At 48.3% G+C, this 26,067-nt stretch overlaps 2 protein-coding genes across 2 annotated transcripts; both read left to right on the top strand.

Moving 5' to 3' along the window:
- The first annotated feature begins 10,197 nt into the window (after positions 1 to 10,197).
- LOC147984347 (uncharacterized) lies at positions 10,198 to 13,153 on the top strand. Its single transcript, XM_087543513.1, has one exon. The coding sequence runs from the start codon at positions 10,410 to 10,412 to the stop codon at positions 12,852 to 12,854; it is 2,445 nt and encodes an 814-aa protein (XP_087399639.1). The 5' UTR covers positions 10,198 to 10,409; the 3' UTR covers positions 12,855 to 13,153.
- Positions 13,154 to 20,098: 6,945 nt separating this feature from the next.
- On the top strand, positions 20,099 to 26,066 carry LOC125536440 (formin-like protein 13). Its single transcript, XM_048699671.2, has 4 exons — positions 20,099 to 21,570; positions 21,667 to 21,860; positions 24,424 to 24,662; positions 25,037 to 26,066. The coding sequence occupies exons 1-4, from the start codon at positions 20,375 to 20,377 to the stop codon at positions 25,838 to 25,840; spliced, it is 2,433 nt and encodes an 810-aa protein (XP_048555628.2). The 5' UTR covers positions 20,099 to 20,374; the 3' UTR covers positions 25,841 to 26,066.
- The last annotated feature ends 1 nt before the right edge of the window (position 26,067 follows it).

The following is a 26,067-nucleotide window of genomic DNA, read 5'->3' as shown; positions in this document are numbered from 1 at the left end:
TCAACAATGGTAAAACAAGATCAGCAAGACCACCCGAATGTGCCGACAAATCCCGATAGGAGCTGCACATATCTCGTTCTCAGGGCACACCGGATGAGACATCCTACGAGTAAAACCAACCCTCGAGTTTCCCCGGGGTGGCCCCGCAGTCTACTCGGCTCGGACCAACACTTAGAGGAGCATTGACCCGGGGGGGTTGAATAAAGATGATCCTTGGGTTAATTACACCCTAGGAAAAAGTTTAGGTTGTTATTAGGCAAATGTTAAAACCAAGGTTGGGCCTTGCTGGAGGAGTTTTATTCAAAGCGAAGTGTTAAGGGGGTCCCATAACCCCAACCGCGTAAGGAACGCAAAATCAAGGAACATAACACTGGTATGACGGAAACTAGGGCGGCAAGAGTGGAACAAAACACCGAGCAAAAGGCCAAGCCTTCCACCCTTTGCCAAGTATATAGATGCATTAATTAAATAAGAGATATTGTGATATCCCATGATATCCATGTCCCAACATGTAACAACCTGAAACTAGCAACGCTATAAGAGGTGCTGAGCAAAGCGGTAACATAGCCAAACAACGGTTTGCTAGGAAGGGTTAAAAGGTTAGAGGCTATCATGGCAGTTTGGGAGGCTTGATAAACAAGTGGTAGGTAGCGCGACATAGCGGTAGAGCGAACAACTAGCAAGCAAAGATAGAAGTGATATCAGGGGTAATGATCATCTTGCCTGAAATCCCGCTAGGAAGAAGACCAAATCCATGAAGAAGAAGACGAACCAACGAAGTCGAACGGAACCTCACAATCGCAACGATACTGAGAACTATCGAGAAGGAGCACAACCGGAAAGAAGCAAATAACATGGTAAACAACCAAGCATAATCATGGCATGATGCACAATCAAGTATGATGCATGTCCAGTTTAATGAGGCATGGCATGACAAAGTGCACAAACAAAACTACAAGTTAAGTGGAGCTTAATATGCAACGAGTTGCATATTGACGAAACACCACATTCGATTATTTAGTTCACTCCCGTTTAGGTACTCAACAATATTAAATGTTGTTAAACATGGCAAAAGGTGAAGCATAATTAAACTAACTATTTAAAGCAAGTTTAAATGAGGTCAGAAACATCAAACAATAATTCCGGTAAATCCTCATGTGCAAATAGCAATTTAATGCAAACAACAATTTTAAATGTTATTATCATGATGCGGATGACATATGCAAGTTTTATGCAATTTTTGTTAAAAGTTGACATGAACATGATATGAAGCATTTGGTCGCCATGACGGAATGAAAGGGGTGCCATGGCGGTGATAACGAAAATGATGCCAAGGCATTGTTCCGATTCCGACAACTCATTGAGATGTCGGTGAAAAAGAAACATGGGATGCATGGAATGTGCAATGCAATGGGGAGTGATCCCGGATACCGGGTGTCCCATGTGTCGGTGTCATGGAAAACGAGGGACGTGGACGAAACAAACGGGCACGGTGCAAACATGTGGTTCATCTCATACATCACACAACATTCGTCCACGGCGGTCGTCTCGATGTTATACCTTCCAAGGGTGCATTTTCAGAGCGGTTTGAGTTCATTGCGGGAAGTAATGGTTCACGAGCCGTAGTGGAAGTAGTCGTTCTCGCGACGGTAGTGGAAGTAGTGGTACACGACGACGGTAGAGGTACTCGCTATATTGGCGACGGTAGTCGTACATGGTTCGTTTCGGATAGGAACTTGACGAATCCGAGTAACTTGGGGTCGACGGTGGTCGTTCACGTCCGTAGCCGCACAAGTTTTCGTAGACGTTCGGGGTCACGACGAGGAGCTTGACGTCCACGGAGTTTTCAAGGGTCAACGGTAGTGGTACTTGGCAAAATGCACGTCGACGGTAGTTGTTCTCGTATTGTCGTGGAAGTAGTCGTTCACTTGACGGTCTTATCGGAACCTCTTCAACGGTAGAGATCCACCTTGGCGTTCTGAAGGGGTACTTGGTGTCGTGGTACTTGCGTGTCCTCTTGGTATCGACGGAGATGAAACGGTGCAACGACGGTCATGCGCGATGAGGCCCCGGTCTTGCAAGACTTGGCATTGAACATATAAAGGATGAGGGAATGCGCCCAACTAGCGGTTATGGCCACGTCTCTTTTTTTGCATCTATAAATAATGGGAGGAAGGGATAAGCCACGAGCGCTGCGTTCGGCTGGATAAGCCCCGAGCGCTCTCTTCTCCCTTTCCTCTCCCTCGTGCTCTCCTTTCCTCGCCGCCGCCACTCCATCCTAGCCGCCTCCTCTCCTCGTCGAACCAGCCGCCTCCTCCCCATCTTCACGCGCAGCCTCCTCTCCCTCAAGCCCCGCCTCCTTCCCACCCGGGCTTCGCCTCTTCGGGCGGCGGGATGCAGTGGCTGTGGTGATGGCAGATGGGGCGACAACGGCGGCGCTCCTCCTCTCCCATGGCCGAGGACGGCGGTGAGGGGCAAAGGGGCGATGTCGTTCTCCCCCCTCAGCGCGTGCGTTAGAGACGGACGAGGAGGCCGAGCAGTCCGTCATGCCGTCGACGCCGTCCTCGCCTACCAAGGTCTGGATCCTCCTCCCCCTTCCCTCATGGCGGCGCCTGGATCCTCCTCCCACTTCCCTTCCATGGCGGCACACGGACCTGCCGCATCTTCCTCATCGTCAGTCCGAGGAAGAGGAGTGGCAGCAGCCAGACGCGCCTCGTCCGTGTCGCGTGGTGGCCCAGATGCGTCCGCCCCGTGCTCTGTGGTGCCCGTCTCGCCCGTCTACGGCCGGAGAAGGAGGGGAGGACTGGATGCCAGCCGATCTGGAGGAAGAAGCGGAGACGCGGACCTCGCCTTCCTATTGAATTGCTTTTGTTTGTACAACATGGATTTTTCAAAATTAGTTGCTTACATTGTGAATAATTCTATCAACTTTTAGTTCAAAAGAATCTGCCGCAGTGTAAAGAGTTCTTTGTGATGTTGCATGATGTTCTGATTTTGAACTTGAACGTGCTAACTGAATTTTGCAGTGCAAACTGAACTTTCAAATTAACTGAATTAACTGAAGTTTATGGATTTCTCGAAAAGGTAAAGCACTACCTCAGTATTTCTGTGTTAGAGGGTGCCCCTGTTGTTTCTTGGTATCATTACTAGCAAGTGTCATATGAGGTGTGTGTGCCTTGCCTGCCATCATGATTCCTGAGGTGTGTGTTTACCTTTGTTTCAAGAAGGTAAACCACACAAAGAAAATCTATGTACCATAAAAAAGAGGATGTGCATGTGTCTTGTAGGGTTGATGGATTGATTGAGCACCATACAAAGTAAGTAGTTTGGGGAAAAGAATGATGTTGGACTACTAAAATCAAAGAAAATATTCCATGAATTTTGACACTGGAATGGCTTGTAAATGGTGCAGTGCCATCTTGTCTCTAGAACAGCTTAAAAATGGTGTGCATAGGTTTCTTAGGGGGTGTTTGGTTTCCTGGTTTGCATGTGGCTCGCACCCGCCATGCAAAATTTGGGTGGTTTGGTAGGCTGCATGGGCTGGTGAGCCTGGTCCGTGGATGCAAAAGGAGGCCTCCCAGCCAGGCCGAGCGAAACACAAGTTTCTCGCGTTTCTCGCATGCAGGCTCTGGCTCGTTCGCTTTTCTTCTACTATCTTTCATCTCTTCGCCGCTAGACCAAACGCCGCCGTTGTCGTCCTCAACCAACGGTCGCCGCCGCCCTCGTCAAACTCTGTTGTCCTCGTTCAACCTCCACCAAGCGCTGCCATTGTCCTCGACCAAACGTCGTCGTCGTCGTCGCCGCCGCCGTGGTCCTCGACCAAGTGCTGTCGCCGTCGTCGTCCACGACCAAGGGTAGCCGCGCGCCGCCATCGTCCTCGATAAGTGTCTTCACCGTCGTCCTCGACCAAGGGTAGCCGCTGCCGTCCTCGACCAAGTGGCGTCACCGTCGTCGTCGTCGTCCTGGACCAAGCGTCGCCGCCGCCGCTGTCCTCGACCAAGTGCCGTCGCCATCGTCGTCGACCAAGCGTTGCAGCCACCGTCGACCTCGACCAAGCATCGTTGCTGCCGTCCTCGTCCCGCCGTCTGGAGCCGCCGAGCTCCGGGTCTCGTCGCCCGGCGCTGCTGCGTCATAGCGTTCCTCACTGAAGGAAACGATCGGTTGCATTTGCACGGTGACTCGCGGCAATATCGGTCAAGTCTGCACAACTCGGCCAATCTATCTCCTCTGTTTCAGTTCAAGTGTGCGAGATAGCTGGAGCAGTGCAGTTTTGGTCATGACTGGCGGCTCGAGCGATGGATTACGTATTAGCCATCTGTCGCTGAAGTAGCTAGCAAACAATGATATGTCAAGCCCAACAAAATTCAGAAAAAACCTGCTCGTAGTGCAGCAATATCATGCAAGTTCACCAAACACCCATCTCTACTCATCCTTGCAGCAGCCCAACCAGGCCAGGCTCACCCAGGACGCCCCATGCAATGCAGCCTGTAGCTACGCAAGCAATCAAACACGCCCTTAGTTCTTGTACTGCACCCCATTTTTTAGAAATTGAAAGTACTCCAGTGTCCAGTGTTAGCTAAGAGCTAAGATGAGTACAAGAATTTTCTGTAGAGATTGTTGCAAGGAGACATCTCTGTCCAGTGTTAGCTAAATTTTATTGGTCTCGGCATTGGTCTATCTATGCATTGATCTCACATCTTATTTTCAGAACATTTGAGTACTCTTCAAATATGCATGCACTGCATATTTTCAGTGATAGTCTGAAAATATGCATACACTGTACAGCAGCATATTGAAAACACTCATGTTTTAGTATAACTGAATTTTCTGTTACATACACTCTGCACTTCTTCTATAGCTAAATTTTCTGTTACATACACTCTGCACTTCTGCTTTAACTGAATTTATTTTTCAGGTTTTGTACATCAGCCTACTGAAAACATTCAGTTATTGACAAATCATGACATTACAATCTGATAAATCATGCATGCAAAATCTGACCAAGTGTAAAAGCTTGTCAAAGCTCTCATTCCTTGTTATGTTATAAACTGAATGCCAAGATAGATTTCTCAATGTACAAATTGTTTGCACTTTCCAAGCACTGAAATCTGTATATTTTAGATAAAGTAGCATTTGCCAGTAGAAGTCATGGTTGGATCAACATATTTTTCCACTGAAATCCCTTTTTAATGCAAGTTTACTGCTACTCGAAGTTCCTAATTGCAGACTCAACTATCTTGACCTACCGATGATCTAATTTGTGGCATTATTACCTTAAGAAAATATTTTCATTTAATTTCCTTTATATATATAGGGGTATAAGTTCTTACCAAATGTACTCAAATATAAAGTCACTGAGAAAAATGCAAATATTTTCAACACGAATATGGTTTTAAACGGGTCTTTGCGCCATGTGGCATAACTGGTCATCTAGTGAACCCAAAAAAGCGGCACGAAGGCCTCGGTTCGAAGGTGGGGTCCGAGCTGGGGCACTACAGCAAGGCGGCGCTCGGCCATCTGGATGACACGCGAGGTGCGGCGGTTGTGCCTGGAGCAGGGGCATCTCCTCGACGCCGGCAGCTCGATGCAGAGCAGGCGAAGCAGGGTCGCTATCGTCGAGCAGCTGCTGACAGCCAAGCAGCGACATGGAGGTGGGGAAGCAGGAGCAAGGCAGGGAGGGCGACGGGCAAGGCGAGAAGGCGACGCGGCGACGCGGGAACGATGGAGAAGGGGGCGCGGAGGATGCGGGGAAGGGGAACAGAGCCGGAGGCGGGAGGGTTCGTCGGCCAGAGGAACCATGCCCAGCGGCGCGGCGGCTCGACCGGAGACGCGCCTGGTGGTCGCCGACGAACTTTGCCCCAGGGACGCGCGGGGTCTGCGAGCTCGGGTGCGCGAGGGGAGGAGCCAGTAGGGTCGAGGAGGTGGGCGCGCGAGGGCGAGCAGGCGGCTGGCGATGGAGAGCATCTCAGGCTCGGTTGAGGAGGACGACGGGTCGCGGGCGAAGATGGCCGGGAGCAGGGGATCGGCGAGGCGCGTCTGTTCTCGCTCTCTCTCACTTGGTGGCGCACAGGAGGGAGGAAGGGATCGACCAGGGCTCTCCCTGGCTCGATGCATGCGTGTGTGGGTGGCGGCAGAGGGGAACGAGAGGGTTTGAGGGGTCGAGTGGCTAGAGTAAGGAGGGTTAGGTGGGCCAGCGCTGGTCGGTTAGGCCCAAGAGGCCGACTGGGCTGCAAGGCTGTGCTCTCTCTCTCCCTCATATCTCTTTTAAGAGAAAAGAATTAGAGAGAAGAAAAGAAAGGGAGGGTTAGGGAAAGGATTTTTTGCAAGGGGGCTACTCTCCCGGACTCATAAAAATGTGCTCGTTCCAAAAAAAATTGAAGTGGGCAAGATTGCAAGGTTTAAATTCAAATGTGCTCGTTCCAAAAAAATTGGAGTGGGCAAGATTGCAAGGTTTGAATAGGAAGTGAGGGTTGAGAAGGTCCAAAAATGTTGAGATTTTTGGTGGGGCTCCGATAAACAAAGAAAGAAAATGTTGACAAGGTTTGGAGGTCAACTCAAAGCAGAAAAGGCATGGGATTTGTTTGCACGTGTGTTGAGGTTAATTCCAAATTAATGAAATATTTATTAGCTCCCTAAATATTGGGAGGGTATGTTATAAAGAGAAATCACCATGTGAATTTCCTCGATTTAAATGGATCCGAGATCCATTCAATTTATTTGGTTGAGTTTTTAAAATGGGTTGCATGATGACATGATGCAATGCGAATGATGACATGATGAATGCAACAAGCAAACAAATCACACGACGAATCTCGGAATCCATGGAAGGCATCTGGAGTGCCGGTCTTGGGGCGTCACAATCACATCATTCTCTAATGATGTGATCCCGTTCATTAAATGACAACACATGTCTATGGTCAGGAAACTTAACCATCTTTGATTAACGAGCTAGTCTAGTAGAGGCATACTAGAGACACTCTATTTGTCTATGTATTCACATATGTACTAAGTTTCCGGTTAATACAATTCTAGCATGAATAATAAATATTTATCATGATATAAGGAAATATAAATAACAACTTTATTATTGCCTCTAGGGCATATTTCCTTCTGTATCTTCGCCTCGACTACTTGCTCCATTGCTACGCCGGCATTTAAACCAAACAACAGCGACCCTATATCAAGCCTACCTGCTCGAATACATCAACAAAATCTTAAAAAATCCGCAAGAGAACTTACATGGTTTCGATCATGGTTCATGACATGATTTGCTGACGCTAAAACTAATTTTCACATAATTTGTTTTTAGTGCTGATTGTGCTCTTAATAAAACTCATAACTAAAATACCGTCTCGATTTTCCAAGGTACCGAAACACCTCATTTCCTTTCTATAATCGTCATCTCATGTTGTATTGATGGCGTCACACAAATGTTCCTCTCCCTTTTTTGATAAAATTCAAAGGTCCCTGCCAGTGGCGGGGCTAGACAAAAGTTGTCGTGGAGGCAAGACAGAATATGACAGTTTAAGGGTCAAAAGCTAAAAATTCCATATCTAGGCCCTCCAACAATAAATTCTCCAGAAATTTGTTTGTAGCTGGGGGCAATTGCCCCCCCCCCTCCCCCCCAGTCCTACACATAGCTCCAATGAAGCGGAGAAACAACTTCATAATGGATGTGTCGCCATTTGTTTAGACGTGGAATATGGTATTTATGAGGAGAAGAGATGGGTTGTATTAGGTTTTGAGCTGAAGTCTGAATTATAGTTGTTTGAATGAAACCTAGTAATCTATTTGTATGGGCTTCAGTATTGAAGTATTTAGGCCACACCAAATTAATTTAATACTTCCTTTGTCTCATATAATATAGTGCACAATGATTTAGAAAGTCAAACGTTGCAATGTTTGACCAAGTCTATAGAGAAATTTATCAATTTCTATAATACTCCATCCATTCACAAATATAAAATGTTCTAACTTTTTTCATAATCGGATTACATAAACATGTTTTAGTGTGATTGTTCATTCATTTCAGTTTGTAAGTAGTTCATATTGAAATATCTCAAACATGTTATACTCTCTCTGTCTTTGTATACAATGTCACCGACTTTGTTTTTTGTGTCAAACTTTGACTTGTACTTAGTCAACAAAATATGGATTCTATGTCATTAAAAATTTATCATGGCAAAGTTGCTTGAAATGTGTGTCTGATGCTATACTCTTTGTGGCATATAACTCATATTTTGTTGGTATATTAATGATCGAAGTTAGACATAAAAATATGAAACAGTGTTGTATGAAAAGACGGAGAGAGTAATTGTGAACGGAGGTAGTAGCAAATATACATTGTATGAAAATATATTTCGTGATAAATCTAATGAAAAAGATTTCGTATTTTCACATTTTTTTTCATGAAAACTTGGTCAAAATATATATATTGACTTCAAAATGGCCTACGACTATTGTGGGACGGAGGAAATATATTATAAGCATTCACTAATAAAAAAATGTTTTGCAAAATGTTTGTGGGGGCCATGGCCCCCATAATCCCCACACTGGATCCGCCCATGGTCCCTGCTCCATGCAGTATGCTACTACAAAGGTTCACCAACACCTTGAGGACAAGGTGGCTGCAAGGCTTCCTCCATGGCAAGGGAGAAACATCACCACAATAGTCCGGGCGGCCTTGGTCAAATCGGTCCTCACTTCACAAGTCGTCTACCACATACATCCCTGAACGTTCCCGTCGGCGTGCTACACAATGTCAATAGAATTGAGCGTGCTTTCCTGTGGTCAGCTCAGAGTCAAACTTCAGGTGCAAAATGTAAGGTCAACTGGGAGACTGTTTGCCGCCCTACGCATCTCGGCGGGCTTGGAGTGCTACAATTGGGGAAATTTGCAAGAGCTCTAAAGTTGAGATGGCCGTGGGTGGAGTGGAAGGACCCGACTAGACTTTGGGTGGGCTTAGGAAACCCATGCCCGGAGGTGGATATGGACCTCTTCTACGCCTCCACTGTCATTATCGTGGGAAATGGAGGGAAGACGCCCTTCTGGGAAGCACCATGGTTGAGAGGGAAAAAACCTAAGGATATCGCCCCCCTCATCTTCACAGCCTCCAAGCGAAGGAAGTGGGTGATGAGGGTTGCACTGCGAGACAATGCTTGGGTGCGCAAGATCAATCCTTCCATCAACCTAACAATCAACCACATTGTGAGTTTGTGGACCTTTGGGTCCGCTTGGACAATTCCATCTTTCACCGGACATTGATGACGACATATCCTGGAAATTTGAGGCGAACGGTGAGTATTCGGCGGCCTCTGCTTATAGGATCCAGTTCTTGGGCTCCACGACGACGACCATGAACAAGACTATTTGGAAGGTTTGGGCACCTCCCAAGGTCAAGTTCTTCTCTTGGTTAGCGATTCAAAACAGGATATGGACGACGGATAGATTGGAGAAGCGAAGTTGGGAGAATTGCCGCCTATGCACCCTCTGCAGAAGGGCAAACGAGACGTCCGCGCACCTCTTCTTTCGGTGTAGGTTCACCTTGCGCGTATGGAGATTGGTAAAGGAGTGGCTTGGCCTAGGGGCTCTCGAGATCCATCAATGGCAGGCGGAGCGCAGCATCAAACATTGGTGGACAAACATGTCGAAGCCCAATACGACGAACCAGAAGGCCATGGCTTCTCTTACTATGCTTGTCGGTTGGGCCATCTGGAATGAGAGGAACGCTAGAGTTTTTAGGAAGAAATCAACACCCCCCTTCTACATTCTAAAACTAATCCAAGATGAAGCCAAACTTTGGGTCACGGCAGGAGCTATGCACCTGAGCATTATCATGCCGCGAGAGTAGTTGTTATTTTCCTTTTGTTGACGGACGGGCTATGTTGTGGAGCCACTAATTTGTACTCTAAAACTCTCCTTCTTTATTAATGAATGAGATAAGTCTTTTCCTTTGTTTTTTTAAAAAAACTACAAAGGTTCACGGTACATGCTAGTACAAGTATACATATACAGTTTTGCTATTTCACATTTAGATGTAATATATTATCTCCCATCTAAATCTAGAACTGTACTTTCTCCGTCCGCGAATAAGTGTATATCTAGTTTTTTGTCTTAATTCAAAGTTTTAATACTTTGACCATCTTCCTAGGAAAAAGTAAAAGCATTTATGGCACCAAATTAGTATCACTAGATTCGTTTTGAAATGTACTTTGACAATATATCAATTTGATGTCACATATGTTAATACTATTTTCGATAAAGTTAGTCAATTTATTTAAACTTTGACTTAGAACAAAAGCTAGATGTACACTTATTCGTGGACGGAGAGAGTAGATTAAACTTGTCTTTTTTTAATAATAACCTATCGATGCGGTGCTCTGACGATAGCCATGGCGACCCGTTGACCGATGGAGACCGCCGTGGCGGCGCCGACGCCGGGCTGGGCGCAGGGCAAGGCGGCGGGTGGAGTGAGAGGGGGGGTGGGTGGCCTCTCCAGCGTGGAGCGGAGCACCTTCAAACAACGGGGGATGGAGACCCCCTTGGCGGCACCGACGCCGGACCGGGTGCAGGGCAAGGCGGTGCCGACGCCTGGCCGGGCGCCGGGCAAGGCGGTGGGAGGAGTGAGTGGGGGTGTGTGTGGCCTCTACAACGATGAGTGGAGCACCTTCAAACAGCGGGGGAGAAAAATCCTCCGGCGGGCGACAGACCAGAAAGGTTGTCTGCGGAGATTGCGGGAGAAGGCGGATGCGTTCCTTAAGATGGATTCGTTTGCAGCGAAATCAAAGGGAGAGGGACGCCAAATTCTTCCAGGTCAGACTGAGGCTGAGATCTCGGTCTCTGATTTGGCAAGGATAGACCAAATTCAGGTGAGTTATGGGGAGAGTGAAGAATCAGTTTCTTCCAAAATTAATTCCAAATTTGTTTCCGTTGGGATTGGGGATTATGCTGGTTTAATTCTCAGCGCTAATAGCGTTAGTATGAGGGAGAAATTTGTGGTGTCAAGGGAGTATTTGAGGGAAGGGAATCAGGGAGAGTTGTACCAATTTTGGATGTACTCTGTTCCTCCTGTGTCTGCGCTCTGTCCTCTTTGTGTGAAACAGGAACCGATGGCCACCAGTCGGGAGACAGAGATGGACCTAGACGGTGGCGCCATGAGTACTGGTACCAACTTGGGCGCACCGGTGATGGGATCGGATGGCGCCGTGGGCGCCGCTAGCGCGGCCACTTCTGCTCCTGCGTCCGCTGATGAAGTGGCTAGAGAGAAGACCAACACCCCGATGCTGGAGAAGGGGAAGGCAACAGTGGGTGGCCCGGCTCGGCTGGCGATCACCACCACTCCTAAAACTGTCGTTGGCTTCACGGCTGCGGCGGCGCCTCCCCAACTCCGTAGATACGGGAAGATCAAGGAGGCCTCGAGCTCGAGGGCTCCCAACAAGCCAATCGTCATCAACCTGGAGGCGGCTCTTCGGGAGGTGGTCGGCCGGGTGCTCTCTCCGTACCCGGTTGACCCCAAGATGGTCGTCAACGAGCTCAGAGGACCGTGGCGGCTACGCGGCGATGCCGTGGCCCAGCGTGTCACCAGTGAAGACCGCCGCTTCATCATCACTTTCAAGGAGGAGGGTGACCGGAGTCACGTTTTGCATGCTGGGCCATGGCATTTCAGAGATGATGTTGTGGTGCTTGCGGCCTTCGACGGGAGGGGAAATCCGAAAGACGTGCCCCTCGACTCCATCAAGATCTGGGTACAAATCTGGGGCCTTCCTGTCCCACTCAAGACGGTGGAGATGGGCAAAGTGATGGGCAACAAGCTCGGCAAAGTGGTCGCGGTCTCCCACAAGGACAAGATGATCGTCGACGAGCACCTTCGTGTCCGGGCTAAGCATCGTGTGGAGGAGCCACTACGGAAAGTCATCGACACCGTCGAAACTATGTTGGACGGCAACACAAAAGAGGTCCTGTATGATGTAAAGTATGAAAAATTACCTAGATTTTGCTTTTGCTGTGGCGTGCTGGGGCATACCACGGCCAGTTTTTGCAGCATTCCCAAAGAGCTCCGACAACCTTCTTTCTCCATCGACATCAAGGCGCCAGTGCTCTGGAAGAGGCCTCAGGTGGGGGTTGGTCCAGAGCGCCGCGGAGGACAGACCCTCTTCATGGTGGTCCAAGAGAGGGAGTCCAGGGAACCTGTCGTGCTTCCGGAGAAGGTCGTCCCTGCCGTGTCGACTGCGGTGCAGAACTTGACGGTGGAGGCTTGCCCGCAGCTGCGGGGTGATCCGGCCAAGGGCGGACTAGAGGACGACCACGCAGTAGGGTCAGGGGTTGCCCAGGTGGGGTGGCCTTCGCTGACTGACCCTACTAAGGATCGTGACCAAGGTGGCGAGGGCGCCATCCAGGAGCTGTCAAAGGCGTTGGCTGCCCACGACAGCCAGCTTGATCTGCTGGCGGCCGGTGAAGGGGCGCAGCCTTCTGCTGGTGCTGCGGACGGACCGGCAGATGCCCTCCCTGTTGATGCTGCACATGAGGGAGGGCAGACTGCTAATGAGGGCGCCCATCTTGGGTCTACTGCTGCCCTGCTCCTTGCCGGGGGCATTGAAGCCGGTGTGATGCCTCAAAATGTTGCTGGAGCGTGCGTTAAGGTGGACAAGGCTGCTGGGGTGGCGGCCTCAGTCTGGCTACCCCTGGTGGCTCGACGAACTTGGCGCGATGGAGAAGACTGCATAGGGAGGAGCAAGAGGAACGTGCTGTCGTGCAGGCGGCTTGCACGACGCACGTCCAGTTTGGGGTCCCTACACCCCCGAACAGTGGTAGCGACCTTTCCAGTGGCAAGGCGGCTTTTACTGAGATTCTCATAAGCTCGGTGGGCAACAAGAGACGCATGCCTGATGGCTAGAACCTTGTGGTTAGTTTTAAAAGTACTAGCTCTGAGAGTGTAGAATCCAAGGGAGTCAATGTAGTGCCACCTGCTTGTAAAAAAGTATGTGGGGAGAGGGTGGAGACCCAGGTAGGCATAGATGGGAATATGGTGCATGTAACAAAAGAGGTAGATGGTGGAGAGGAGGTGGCTCAGGGTAGAAGGAGAGAGTCTGTGGGGGAGGGAAAAGATGATGAGGGCTCTGTTAAGGATGCTACCGACCCGGGGGCTGTTGGTCAATTGATGGGCGCGTGTGATGAAAATGATCAGTTGGAACTATAGAGGGCTGGGTCGGCCTCGTACAGTTCAAGAATTAGTTTGTATCAATAAAGCTTACCGACCCAACATCATTTTTATTTCTGAGACTAGGCAAAATAAAGATTATGTTGAAAGTTTGCGGTACCGTTTGGGTATGAAAAATGTATTTTCTGTTTCGGGTAAAGGCAAAGGTGGTGGCTTAGCGATTTTCTGGGATGAGAGCTTCTCTGTGGAGTTAAACAAATTTGGGGACCATTTTATTGATCTGTACATATGTAACAGTGATGGATCAAGATGGAGATGCACTTGTGTTTATGGAGAACCAAAGGCGACCCAAAGGTATGTCATGTGGGAGCTTTTGAGACGAGTTAAACTTCTGGGTTCTAGTCCCTGGTTTATGGTTGGCGATTTTAATGAAGCTATTGGCAGTATGAGCATTGTTCTCGTACTAAAAGATCGCCTAAGCTCATGGCAAATTTCCGGGAGCTTCTTTCGGATTGCAATTTATTTGATCTGGGTTTTCATGGAGTGCCTTGGACGTATGATAATAAGCAGGATGGCCTCCAAAATGTGAAAGTGCGTCTTGATCGGGCGGTGGCATGCCCTCAATGGACTGCTATGTTCCCACAGTGCAAGGTACAACATGTTATTTCCTCCAGGTCAGACCATTATCCTTTGTTTATTCAGTTGATGGGTAGTCGGCCTAATGTCGTTATTAACAAGCATTTGAGATATGAAGCTTTTTGGGAGAGGGAAAGTATGGCTTTGGATGAACATGTTAGGGCGTTTTGGAGCAATAGTTCGCAAGTTAGGGATTTAAAGGATGTGGCGACTAATCTCAATAAATTAATGAAAGACCTGCACTCTTGGAGTCAGGAGCATATTGGTTATCTGCCAAAAAAGATGGAGGCTGCTCGTAAAAGATTAAATCTTCTGTTTAAAAGAAGTGATAGGGCAGCTGTGCTGGAGAGAAGGAAAATTCTCCTGGAGATGGACGGACTTCTATTAAAGGAAGAAGTCATGTGGAAGCAAAGGTCTTGCATTGAGAAAATGTTTTTGAGGGACCGTAACACGAAGTTCTTTCAGAGAAAGGCTTCTTGGAGGGCGAAGAAAAATAATATTTCCTCTATTAAAAGGAGTGATGGGTCTATTACTTAGAATGTGGATGAAATCATTGGTATTACAAATTCCTTCTTTTAGCATCTTTATTCTTGTGATACTAATGTTGATCCTTCTCATATTATTCCCTTGGTGAAACCCCTCGTCAATGATGATATGAATGAGGAATTGTGTAAACCGTTCTCTGAGGAAGAGATTAGTGATGCCCTTTTTCAGATAGGTCCTCTAAAAGCACCAGGTCCGGATGGTTTTCCTGCAAGATTCTTCCAGAGGAATTGGGGTTTAATTAAACAGGACATTGTTAAGGCGGTTCAGCAATTCTTTATATCAGGAATTATGCCCGAAGGTGTAAATGATACTACCATTGTTCTTATTCCCAAAGTGAAAAATCCTCGGTCCATCAAGGAATTCAGACCGATCAGCCTGTGCAATGTCATTTATAAAATTATTTCGAAGTGCCTAGTGAATAGACTGAGACCCTATTCTGGATGGTATGATCTCTCCCACTCAAAGTGCCTTTATACCCAGAAGGTTAATTTCAGATAACGCACTTATTGCTTTCGAATGTATTCATTCGTTGAATACTTTAAAAGATCAGCGTGGAGAGTTCTGTGCTTATAAGTTGGACCTGGCAAAAGCGTATGATCGCGTAGATTGGCATTTTTTAAAGAGTATGCTAGGGGCTTTTGGTTTTGCGCCAACTTGGATTAACTGGATCATGACATGTGTTACTTCAGTGAAATTTTCAGTCCGATTTAATGGTCAATTGTTGGAACCTTTTTATCCTTCTTGTGGGCTCAGGCAAGGGGATCCATTATCGCCGTACTTGTCCCTGTTTGTGGCTGAAGCCCTATCTTTGTTATTAAAGAATGCATGTGACAAAGGTGGTCTAAAGGATTTCCACTTGAACAGACATGCACCAGGTATTTCTCATCTATTATTTGCAGATGATAGTCTTCTGTTTTTCAAGGGGTCCATAGATCAAGCCTTGGTCATTAAAAATATTTTGTCGGGCTATAAGCGGGGAACTGGTCAACTTCTAAGCCCCGATAAGTGTTCGATCAAGTTTGGCAAAAAGTGCAGTATGGAGGATCAGGTGGCCACTATGGTTATCCTTAATATCACTTCAGAAGGGTTTGAAGATAAGTACCTTGGCTTACCGGTACCTGAGGGTAGAATGAAGGTTGGTAAGTTCCAATCAACAAAAGACAAGGCATTAAAAATAGTTTCAGACTGGATTGAAAAATATGTCTCGAGTGGTATAAAGGAAAATCAAATAAAGGCAGTTTTGCAAGCGCTCCCAGTGTACGCCATGGGTATTTTTAAATTTTCAGCTTCATTATGTGATGAATGATCTCAGATTAAAAGAAACTTCTGGTGGGGGGACGAAGATGACAGAAGGAAAACTCATTGGCTAGCTTGGGATAAACTCACAAAACCTAAAAGAGAGGGAGGCATGGGTTTCCGAGATCTTAGATTGTTTAATCAAGCTATCTTGGCTAAACAGGCTTGGAGGTTGCTAGTGAATCCAGATTCTTTATGTGCTAAGGTTTTGAAGGCGAAATATTATCCTAATGGTCACATATTGGATACTGCTTTCCCGCAGGCTACCTCCGTGAATTGGCAAGGCATTGTGCACGGATTGGATCTGCTAAAAAAAGGGGTCATATGGAGAGTGGTCGATGGAAAAAATGTTAATATTTGGAGAGATAATTGGCTACCTAGAAATTCTGGCCTCAGAGTTTTAGTCAAAAAGAACCGCACTAGACTGAAATGGGTCTCTGAATTATTCATAAGCGGAACAAGAAGATGGGATGAAAATTTAATCAGGCACCTATTCTATAACCATGATGCTGAAGAGATCCTAAGGTTACGTATTTAGACTATAGGTGAGGGAGGTCTAATCGCTTGGTACTATGAGAAAAATGGCATGTTCTCGGTTAAAAGTGCGTATAAACTGACTTTAAACCTTCAGGATGGCAAGGAAAGAAGTGTGTGGGATGTTATTTGGAAAGCCAAAGTCCCGAGTTGCGTCTAACAGTTTGGCGACCCAGGTAAACAGAGTTATTCATCACCAAACGGTGTCAGGTATGTGTACTATATGCGGGATGGAGGATGAAAGTACTTTCCATGCCCTTGTGTCTTGCCCAAAGGTGCGTGCGTTTCGTTTTGCTATGAGAGAAGAGTGGAATATTCCTGCCGAGGAGCTTTTCAGATTTACGGGGCCGGACTGGATGTTTATTCTGCTTGATCAATTGGGGTCGCCAGAACATGATCAAGTTTTATTCATGCTTTGGAGAGCTTGGCATCTCAGAAATGATATGATCTTCGGGAAGGGGAAAGAATCCTTACGTGCTTCTGTCACTTTTGTGGAAAATTACTGGAAATCTTTCACAAATGTCAAAAACTGTGCGCAAGTTGACTTAAGCATCAAAGGTAAGGGGGTGATTGATAATGGGAGGTACATCACACCAATCGCGAAGGCTCATCGTAATTGGGAACCACCGGACCAAGGGTATATTAAGATAAACGTTGATGCTAGTTTTGTGAAGAGCATGAGATCTGCCAGCATTGGAATAATTGCCAGGAATCACCTTGGCGAAGTCCTGGTTTCCTCATGGGATTTTATCGGGTCGTGCACTTGTGTGGATAAAGCAGAATTTCATGCCGCGCTTGCTGAGTTATATATTGGTATTGCATTCCATAGTCCTGTTATTTTGGAGACTGACAGCGCGGCTGTTGCTTTTTCTCTGGCAAAAGATTCTTTTGACAGGTCTCCTTTTGTGGACCTGAAAAGGGAGGCGATGAGTGTCTCAAACCTCATTAAGGATTTCAAGATAGTGAAGATTGACAGGCAGGCAAATAGGGTGGCGCATGAGATTGCTAAATTTTGTTTTGATAGTAAGTCAGACGGTGTTTTATGTAATAGTGTTCCGCCCTGCGTGGCTAGATTTGTAATGAACGATTGTAAGAATTTTGTTATTTCTGATTAATATATGGGGGGTTTTCAAAAAAAAAAACCTGTCGATGCCTTCCTACTCATGTGTCTGTGCGTAGGTGTGCTGCCCCTTGCTTGGGCTGGGCCTATATCTGGTGCGGACCTTTATTTTCTTCGGCCGTTGGCTGCATTTTCTCCTTTTCTTTTTCAAGTCTGTGCCGTGACTCACTCTAATTCTTCTAGTTTTTGTACATTTCCATTCAGCACCATTTATTTCTTTTTCTTTTTCAGTGTCTGTTATTTCCTTTTTGTTTCATTATTTGTTTTAAATTATGAACTATCTTAAATACATTTTTGTTTTATTTTCATTTTCTATTTTCTCATTATATATTCCTTTTTATTATTTATTTATTCACTTTTAATTAATGAACTTTTTTCACTCACATATTTTCACTTTACAATGTCGTGCAAATCTTGATCGCATGTTGCTTTTTCGTGTGCGCCCCATGTCGTGGTTAATAAAACAAACAACTAAACTACGCTGGACTGAAAATTTAAAGAAACAGAGCTAGGACAAACAAACAATGAACATCCCGTAAAAAACGAACAATGCTAGATTAAAAAAAATGATACAATGATGGGCAGAAAATTTAAAGAACAAACGGGGAGAAAGTTGTGGCCACAAATAGGATGACATCATCTTAGATGTAACATAATATCTCACGTCTAGACGAGATATGGTGAGACCCATACATGTAATATGATACATACAAATACCCTTCCCATCCACGTACCACTTGTAGCAAAGCTGCCTAGGCTGCTATAAAAGCAAGGCATCGATGCCAAACAAGCACATCTCGATCAATAGTTTGCCCTGTGTTTGTGTCCCCACTAATGCATGTCGACGAGGCTACATCTACAGCACATTCTAACCAGTCGATGCACCCGCGGGCGGCCATGATGATTGTCACTGGACCGAATTGAATTGTCGGCAGGGCATCCTAGGCTTGTAGGCTCCCATCTGACGCACGCAGTGCTTGTAGTTGCAGAGCGGAGCATGGACCGCGAAGCATGCATACAAGGCCAGAGCTCCAAGAATCTCCGGCTGCCGGTGCTCCGAGCCGCGGGTGCACAATCTTGGAACTGTCGGCGCAACCCAACTCGCGCTCGTTTACAGGGCCGCTTGGGCCTTCAGAAGAACGCCTAGCCGGCGGCTAACCGCCGTCCGCTGAGCGACAACACAGCGGCATGTACGGGACGGAGCATGGACCAAAACAGCCGCCTTCCACCGGCCAGCCTTCCCCACGGCAGAAGCCAACAAATCGGCAGGTTAGCCGGTGGCCCGCGAAAGCTTCGATCAGCACGAGCGGGCGGCAGACGAAACGAAACGATCGCGATCCGCCCGTGCTCCTCTACACCTAGCCAATTCCACACACAGCGAGCGCGCGCGCGCGGCACTCACCAAACGGAGCCACTGGCGTCTGTCTCTAAACGGCTAGCGTAGGTATAGCTACAGCTACAGGGGCGACGGCCTTTCCAGGGGGTCATTATGCTTTGCTTCAGAGGGCGTGTATACCATACATGGCCGCAGCGCATGCTGAAAGGAACTGGACGGGGAAGGAGGCTGAAGCGGACGAAAGCGCTCGTGTCAAAAGCTCAATGAATCAAACCAGAAAGTCCCGTCAGCCTTTGCTTGCTAGATGAGGTAGTACATGTGGGGAATATATATAAAAATAAAAATAGATATAATCATGGACGGTACCGCGATCGACGATGGCTGCACAAGTACGTCTTGATACACAGTAGTAGTAGTGTACTACTGGACTGTACTCTACCGAAATCATTAGACGAAGCCAATTCTTGTCAGCAGTGATGAGTTATGGCACCGGGAGTTTCAGTCAGACGAATTCACGCGCATGCTGAAACCGAGCTGCTCCTGCGGTTGTTCCGGGACGGTTTTGGTCATGCTGCCAGCCTGACAACTTCATGCCCGTCCCCACGGTCGGTGGTTGCAATGGAAGCTCCCAAGCAGCCGCGAATCTCGGTAAGATCCAATGATCCTCGGCCACGACCTGTGTTCTTCTTCTAGGCTTCTACTACTAGCTCGTCCCCCACTTTCCTCGGTTCGCTGTTGTGCTGGAGACGGCACTGTTGGCCAGCGTCCCATTACTGTTGGCGATATGTTCAGATTTGACACTGACGAAATGCGATCCCCATCGTATCTTTCTCTTCTCTTCCACACCCGCAAATCCCACATAGTACACCTCCAGATTTGATCGGCGGCCATGTTTTCGGTTCACCATCTACCAAACCCAGAGTTAAATTCCCCTCCGATTCCTTCCGCCGCGCGTGCAAAATCTCTCCACGTCGCCGCCGATTCCCGACAGGCCCTGCCAGTTAAACTCCCTGGCTGACAGCCACGCGCCAACAGTGCACCGCCACCGGGTGAGGTGGAAGAAAAAACGAGGTCGGGCAGGAACAAAATTTCTTTTCTTTTTTCCGATTGATTTGATTGACAAGAACAAATTCAGATATCGCGTCGTCTCACCCCCAACCTGGCTCGTGTAGTCACCCCGTGGGGCCCGCGAGCGGTCTGGTCCGAAGTCTGAACCCGCTCGTGTGCGAACACGCCAACAGCTCAGTTCTTCATTTACTTTCTACTACCAGCTTCTTCTTCTTCTACTACTACTTCCAGGCGAGGCCGCGACGACTGCCAGCGGGGACGCTGACGCGTCATCGGCTCCCCATTCGTTGCGCTCCCGTGGGAGACCACCTGGTTCAACACGCCGAAATGGCGGGTCGCTCCCTCGTCCCTCGCCTGATTTCACAGCCGCTAGTAGTATTCCTCCTGCGATCGTCGTTGCTCAGCCTGTCTCCGCGCTGACTGACTCGCGGGGCCCACGCGAGGCCGGGGCCCGGGGGTCAGCGAGACGGGATCCGGGAGAAAGCGAGCCTTGCCTGCATCGCACGCCGTCGCCGCTATCGGCCAGCCAGCCTCACTCCCCCCTCCCTTCTCCCTGCCTACAATACAAAGAGCACGAAACTGAAGCAGCGACGCGAAAAAAGGTTTCGAAAAATCAGAATCCATGGGAATTTAGATTAGAATTACTTACAGGGGTTTCGAACTCTCCGCGGCTGCTGCGCCCATGGGAACGACGAGGCCGGGTGTGCGCGCGGTGCTCGCTCTGGTGCTCTGCGAGCTACTGCTGCTGCTGTCGCCGTCGGCGGCGGCGGCCGACGGCGGTGGTCTGCCGCGGCGGTCGCTGCACCAGCCCTTCTTCCCGATCGGCTGGTCCCCGCCGCCGCCGGCGTCCGCGGATGTTGCCGCGCCGCCGCCGCCGGCTGCCGCCGCCGCCGCGACCTCGGGCCCCGCGCGGTCCGCGCCCAGCGTCACCAACATCGTCGCGATCGCGCTCACAGCGGGCCTCGTCGCGCTCGCGGTGGTTTCCTACTCCTGCGTCCTCCTGTGGCGCCGCGTCGCCGAGGGCGCGGAGGACGACCGTGCCGCCGCGAAGCCGGCGGGGGCCCTTGCCGCGAGAATTCCGAGTGATGCCGGGAGCAGCGCCCGGCACCAGACGTCGCCGCCGCCCAGCTCCACCGCGTCGGACGCGATTTACCTGGACCCTCTCACCGCGGTGATGGAGGTGCGCCACCACCGGTCCAGCCCTGACCTGCGCCCTCTCCAGCTGCAGAAGCAGCCCAGCCCTGACCTCCGCCCGCTGCCGCCGCTGAAACGGATGGGCGCGCAGCCGACGCCGCCGCCCGCGGCCACGCCGCCTATGACCGGCACGGAGTACTCCTCCTCCGACGAGGACCAGGCGACGTTTTACACCGCGCGGAAGACCAACATGTCTTCGTTCAGCCGGAGCACGAGCCAGCGCAGCACCATGGAGTACGCAGTGCCGCCGCCCGTGGCGCCTCCACCCGTGCCGCCCGCTCCCGCGCCCGCGCCGATGCCGCCGCCGCCCGCTCCCGCGCCCGTGCCGATGCCGCCGACGCCCGCTCCAGCGCCCGTGCCGATGCCGCCGACGCCCGCTCCAGCGCCCGCGGCGCCGCCACCGCAAGCGAATCGCCTGCGACCTCCTCGTCCGCCACCGTTGCCGAGGCAGAGACTGCTGCGGCCGATGCCCGCCGAGTCGCCTCCTCCTGCCGCCCTGGCCAATTTAGCGCTGACCAGTCCCCCTGAAGCCTCTGTCCAGAACAGGGAAGCCGAGAGCTCTGACGTCCAGCCGGGCGGAAGCACCCGGCCGCCCAGCCTGAAACCGCTGCACTGGGACAAGCTCCGGGCCATCTCCGGCCGCACCACAGTCTGGGACCAGGTCAAGAATTCCGACTCATTCCGGTACGCCCCTCTGCCATTCCTGTTTCCACAGTATCTCGGCGACCTCATTGTTTTCTCACCGAGCTGTTGTTGGCAACCGTGTGGTGATATTTACAGCGTGGATGAGGCGGCAATGGAGAACCTGTTCCCCCAAAACAGCGCCACCGCCGCCGCGGGGAATTCCGGTCAGGCGGCAGCGAGAGGAGGGCAGCACAGCCGGCTGCTCGACCCAAAGAGGCTGCAGAACGTGGCTATCATGCTCAAGGCGCTCAATGTGACCGCAGACGAGGTGATCGGAGCACTCCTGCACGGTGAGTTTGCACACTCTTATTACCACTTCCCGTTTGTTCAGGTCCCCTACCACAACTGTCCTTGTGGCGCTTGCAATTCTGTCTTCTGTTCTCTTGTGCAATTCCGGAGGCCACATGTCATGCCAGTGCATGAGTACAATCTAGTTATTGCTGAACCAAGTACATTCAGCAACTTGGCAAATGATTGAAGACCACTGGTTGGTCCACAATGCCAAGTCCCATACCAGTGCTACATAAGAGGGCTGCAAAGGATTGATTGGGAAAATTTCACCCTGACAGGTTTACTTGAATTGGTAAAACTTTCACATTCAGAATATAACCCGTGCTACGATTAAGCTGGTCCCGTGTTTTGTTCCTTCCAAATGGCCCTGTCATGGTGATCATGGAACTACTAGATACATGAACTGCAAGCCATTATTGTGCTCATCGGTTATAAGAAGGTCCGCGTCACACCTTTCACATGCTTCATCAAACCGTTTTCTAGTCGTATGTTTCACACAGGAATTTTGTGCCCGAATTGGCGAAACACGTCACCATGTTCACCAAATACGCATATACTATACCTTGAAACCCGTATAATTATCAGGCAGAGCAATCCAGCGATTGTCGTGTTGCTCACCTAACTAGTATACATTCCTAACATACCGGGAATCTTTCCCACTTCCCTACATGACACCTTTTCTTTTATTTTGATGTGAGCCGATAGCGAAGGCTCCTATACTTGTCCTGCCTTTTGACCTCAATTGTCACATTCAAGATTTTTCTCTTGGGTGGGAGGTTGCTTTCACGATCAAATCGTCTGGATGCAGTGCGTTCCAACAAGGATCATTCTTGCATTTATAAGCTTATGTTGGTGGATAGTTGAGTTTCCAGAGCTGAGGGCCTGGACCGCGGGACGCATCTGACCAATGAAACGCATATTTTTTTCTTTCTTCTGTGGTTAAGTCTTGATTAGTTGGTGTGGATATCTTTGTGAACAATCGGTGATATATCATCATTAGTCATGTCAATTTAGGCAATAGTAAGATTGTGGGGCAGATTAGGACATGTATTGGAGAGGAGATCTGCATCTTTTGACAAGACACAAGTGCTTTACCTTTACCTTGAGATATATGATGTGTATATTTTCGATTTGGTATCACATACAGTTACCAGTGTTAATTGTTTCATGTGAATGAGGTGTTAGCTGCGTTGAATTTCTACATTTTTTTTACATACAAAGTTAGAAGTCATTCCCTGCTAATTTTGACTTGCCCCTTCATTGAAGATTTTTTTTCCTCAGATTATTCATCACTTCTTGTCAACTTTTCTCTTTTATTTTCTCTCGAGAAACACTATTCTCTTGTATTGTGTCGCAGAAGCATCACTTTAGGGATATTATTGAATGCTAAATCTATTGGAATATTATTGCATACTTAATCTGTTGCCGGTGGACAATCTCGTTTGATCCTCTCAAACTTTTGTTTCGTAGATTGCAATTAGTTTGATAAAAAAAAAGGGCAGCCCGGTGCATGTAGCTCCTGCTTGCGCAGGGTCCGACCATTTTGGGTCTTTAGTACGCAGCCTTTCCCTGCATTTCTGCAAGAGGCTGTTTCCAGGACTCGAACCCGTGACCTCATGGTCAAAAGGCGACAGCTATATAAGTATGAGGTTATTTCTTTGGACAATAGTACATATGAGTTGTCGGGATATGTTCACTGCTCAATTTGTCGTTTGGTAGAAGTAGCATACATTTTCCAGGATTTTAGTGGGAGGTCCTTTGGCCATGCACACCTTCAGACATATTCAGCCCCATAGCTGGTTCTGAAAGTGACTGGTGTATTATGAGTTATATCGCTAGTTTGCATATCGTTGTTATGAGGTGTCTTCCATGTGTGCTATTACATCAACTAGAATGATTAGCAAGGCGCTGTTAAGAGACAGGAGCTTATTTTGTTAGAGAGAACCTTCTGTAGAAAACGATAATGCTGTGGATGACATAGTAGTGGGCCTATTACTCTGTTTTTGCTTCAGTTACGATGCCACTTGGAAGCATTCATTAGCTTATTTTTGTTTTTGGCAATGACATTATCTATGAATGTTTGATCCAACAAACTTTTTTCTACGACCTTTTTTTATTGTGCTCAACCAACAGATCGCATCTGTACATTTATCATAAATTCAGCTTTCAAGAATACTGTTCACTCTTTACAGCATCGAATATATATAACTCATGTGCTACATGACACAATGGAAAGTTCAGTACTACTTGTGTAATATAGTATAACGCTTGAATATTTTAATGTTGTATTAAAGGTGTGACTTTTCATTAGAAAGAAAAGAGGTGGACAGCAATGTTCAGACTTCAGACTGCATTCATGATCCTCCTTTTGGCAATGCATTTTTTTCCTGTTTCGGTTGTTGACATAAATACTAAAATGGTAAATCGTCCTTCTGGCATGTTGTTTAAATCAGGAAGTCAAGTCCACCTGAAATTGATTGAGTTTTTTTTTATGTATGGAGTTTGTTTTATCGACCCTTTGACGATCTGAATCATGACAGTTTTGATTCCATGAATAAACAGGAAATCTGGAAGATAAGCCTGAGTTGTATGAAACACTAGCTAAGATGGCACCAACAAAAGAAGAAGAGTTGAAGCTGAAAGATTACAGCGGCAACTTATCAAAAATTGATCCAGCAGAGCGCTTTCTAAAAGACATCCTTAATGTTCCTTTTGCCTTCAAGAGAGTGGATGCAATGCTTTACAGAGCAAACTTTGATGCTGAAGTGAATTATTTAAAGAAATCTTTTGGAACTATGGAGGTAACTAGCTATGATGAATTGATGATTGCATCTTATAATTTGCATTTTACAGTACTTCCTCTTATATTTTCTTTTTGTTAGATAAATCAATCATAAATGTTTCATGCTTCACAAAATAAACATCTGGCAATATTCAAGTTTGTGGTGCATTGGTTGTTAGTACTCTTTTTTGAAGTTCATCCTTTATTAACTTCTTAGGATATGTTCCAGTTTGTGTCTAAATAATTTATGACGTACTCCCTCTGTTCCAAATTACTTGTCGCAGGTATGGATGTATCTAGATGTATTTTAGTTCTAGATACATCCATTTCTGCGACGAGTAATTTGGAACGGAGCGAGTAATATTCAGGCCAATGTCAAATATACATTTTCAGGCAGCTTGTTCAGACCTAAGAAGCAGCAATCTATTCTTGAAGTTGCTGGACGCTGTTCTCAAGACCGGGAACCGCATGAACGACGGCACCAACCGAGGCGAGGCGAGGGCCTTCAAACTCGACACGCTTCTAAAGCTCGCCGACATCAAGTCAACCGACGGTAAGACGACGCTGCTCCACTTCGTGGTTCAAGAGATCATCCGGTCAGAAGGCTTCGACTCCGACCAACCAGAAACCAACAATCCTGGCACTGGCAGTGCCAGCAAAGAACGGTTCAAGAAGGACGGCCTGAAAGTGCTGGCAGGGCTCAGCAGCGAGCTCTCAAACGTGAGGAAGGCGGCCACGCTGGAGATGGACACGCTGAGCGGCAACCTGCTGAGGCTCGCGACCGACCTCGAGAAAGTGAGGCTGGTCTTGCAGCTCAGGGAGACGTGTGCCCGTCAGGAAAGCTCCGGCGCGGGGTTCTTCGAGTCGATGGATGGTTTTCTCGGAAGGGCGCAGGCGGAGATCGGGAGCATGAAGGTGGCGGAGAGGGGCGCGTTGCAGCGTGTGAAGGAGACCACGCAGTACTTCCATGGCGATGGCAACATGGAGGAGCCTTCTCAGCCTCTGAGGGTGTTCATGGTGGTGACAGAGTTCCTGTTGATACTGGACCGCGTGTGCCGGGACGTCGGCAGGACGCCGGAGCGGGTGATGATGGGGTCCGGCAAGTCGTTCCGCGTCAGCGCCGGCACGTCGGTGCCGCCTCGCCGGTATGATTCGCGGACGCTTAGCTCGTCGGACGAGGACAGCTCGTCGTCGTAGAGCAGCAGCTTAGAGGAATGTCCCTTTTTTTTGGTGGGGTGCACAGGATAGTGCTAGTGGTGATTTTGAGGGCGGTGATTCTTGCACCCTCAGGGCTTAGAAGGGGCCGTTACTTTACTGTGTAATAGTACTAGATGTCTACAAAGGTTAAAAATATAGCTGTACAAAGACAAAAGTTTTTCTTGATTCTTACATATATGGGGGGAATGGGAAATTGTTCAGCTCAC

The sequence above is a fragment of the Triticum urartu genome, chromosome 2A, assembly GCF_056163025.1.
Source record: "Triticum urartu cultivar PI428250 chromosome 2A, HENAU_Tu73, whole genome shotgun sequence".
NCBI classification, from domain to species: Eukaryota; Viridiplantae; Streptophyta; class Magnoliopsida; order Poales; family Poaceae; genus Triticum; species Triticum urartu.
Note: the sequence above shows the minus strand (reverse complement) of the source record. Positions and strands in the feature narration are given on the sequence as shown.

Bases quoted from the DNA above. Each gene is read 5' to 3' on its own strand.
- LOC147984347 (XM_087543513.1), top strand. From the start codon at position 10,410: ATGGAGACCGCCGTGGCGGCGCCGACGCCGGGCTGGGCGCAGGGCAAG.
- LOC125536440 (XM_048699671.2), top strand. From the start codon at position 20,375: ATGGGAACGACGAGGCCGGGTGTGCGCGCGGTGCTCGCTCTGGTGCTC. The intron at 21,571-21,666 runs GTACGCCCCTCT...TGATATTTACAG, and splicing joins AAGAATTCCGACTCATTCCG to CGTGGATGAGGCGGCAATGG. The intron at 24,663-25,036 runs GTAACTAGCTAT...ATACATTTTCAG, and splicing joins AATCTTTTGGAACTATGGAG to GCAGCTTGTTCAGACCTAAG.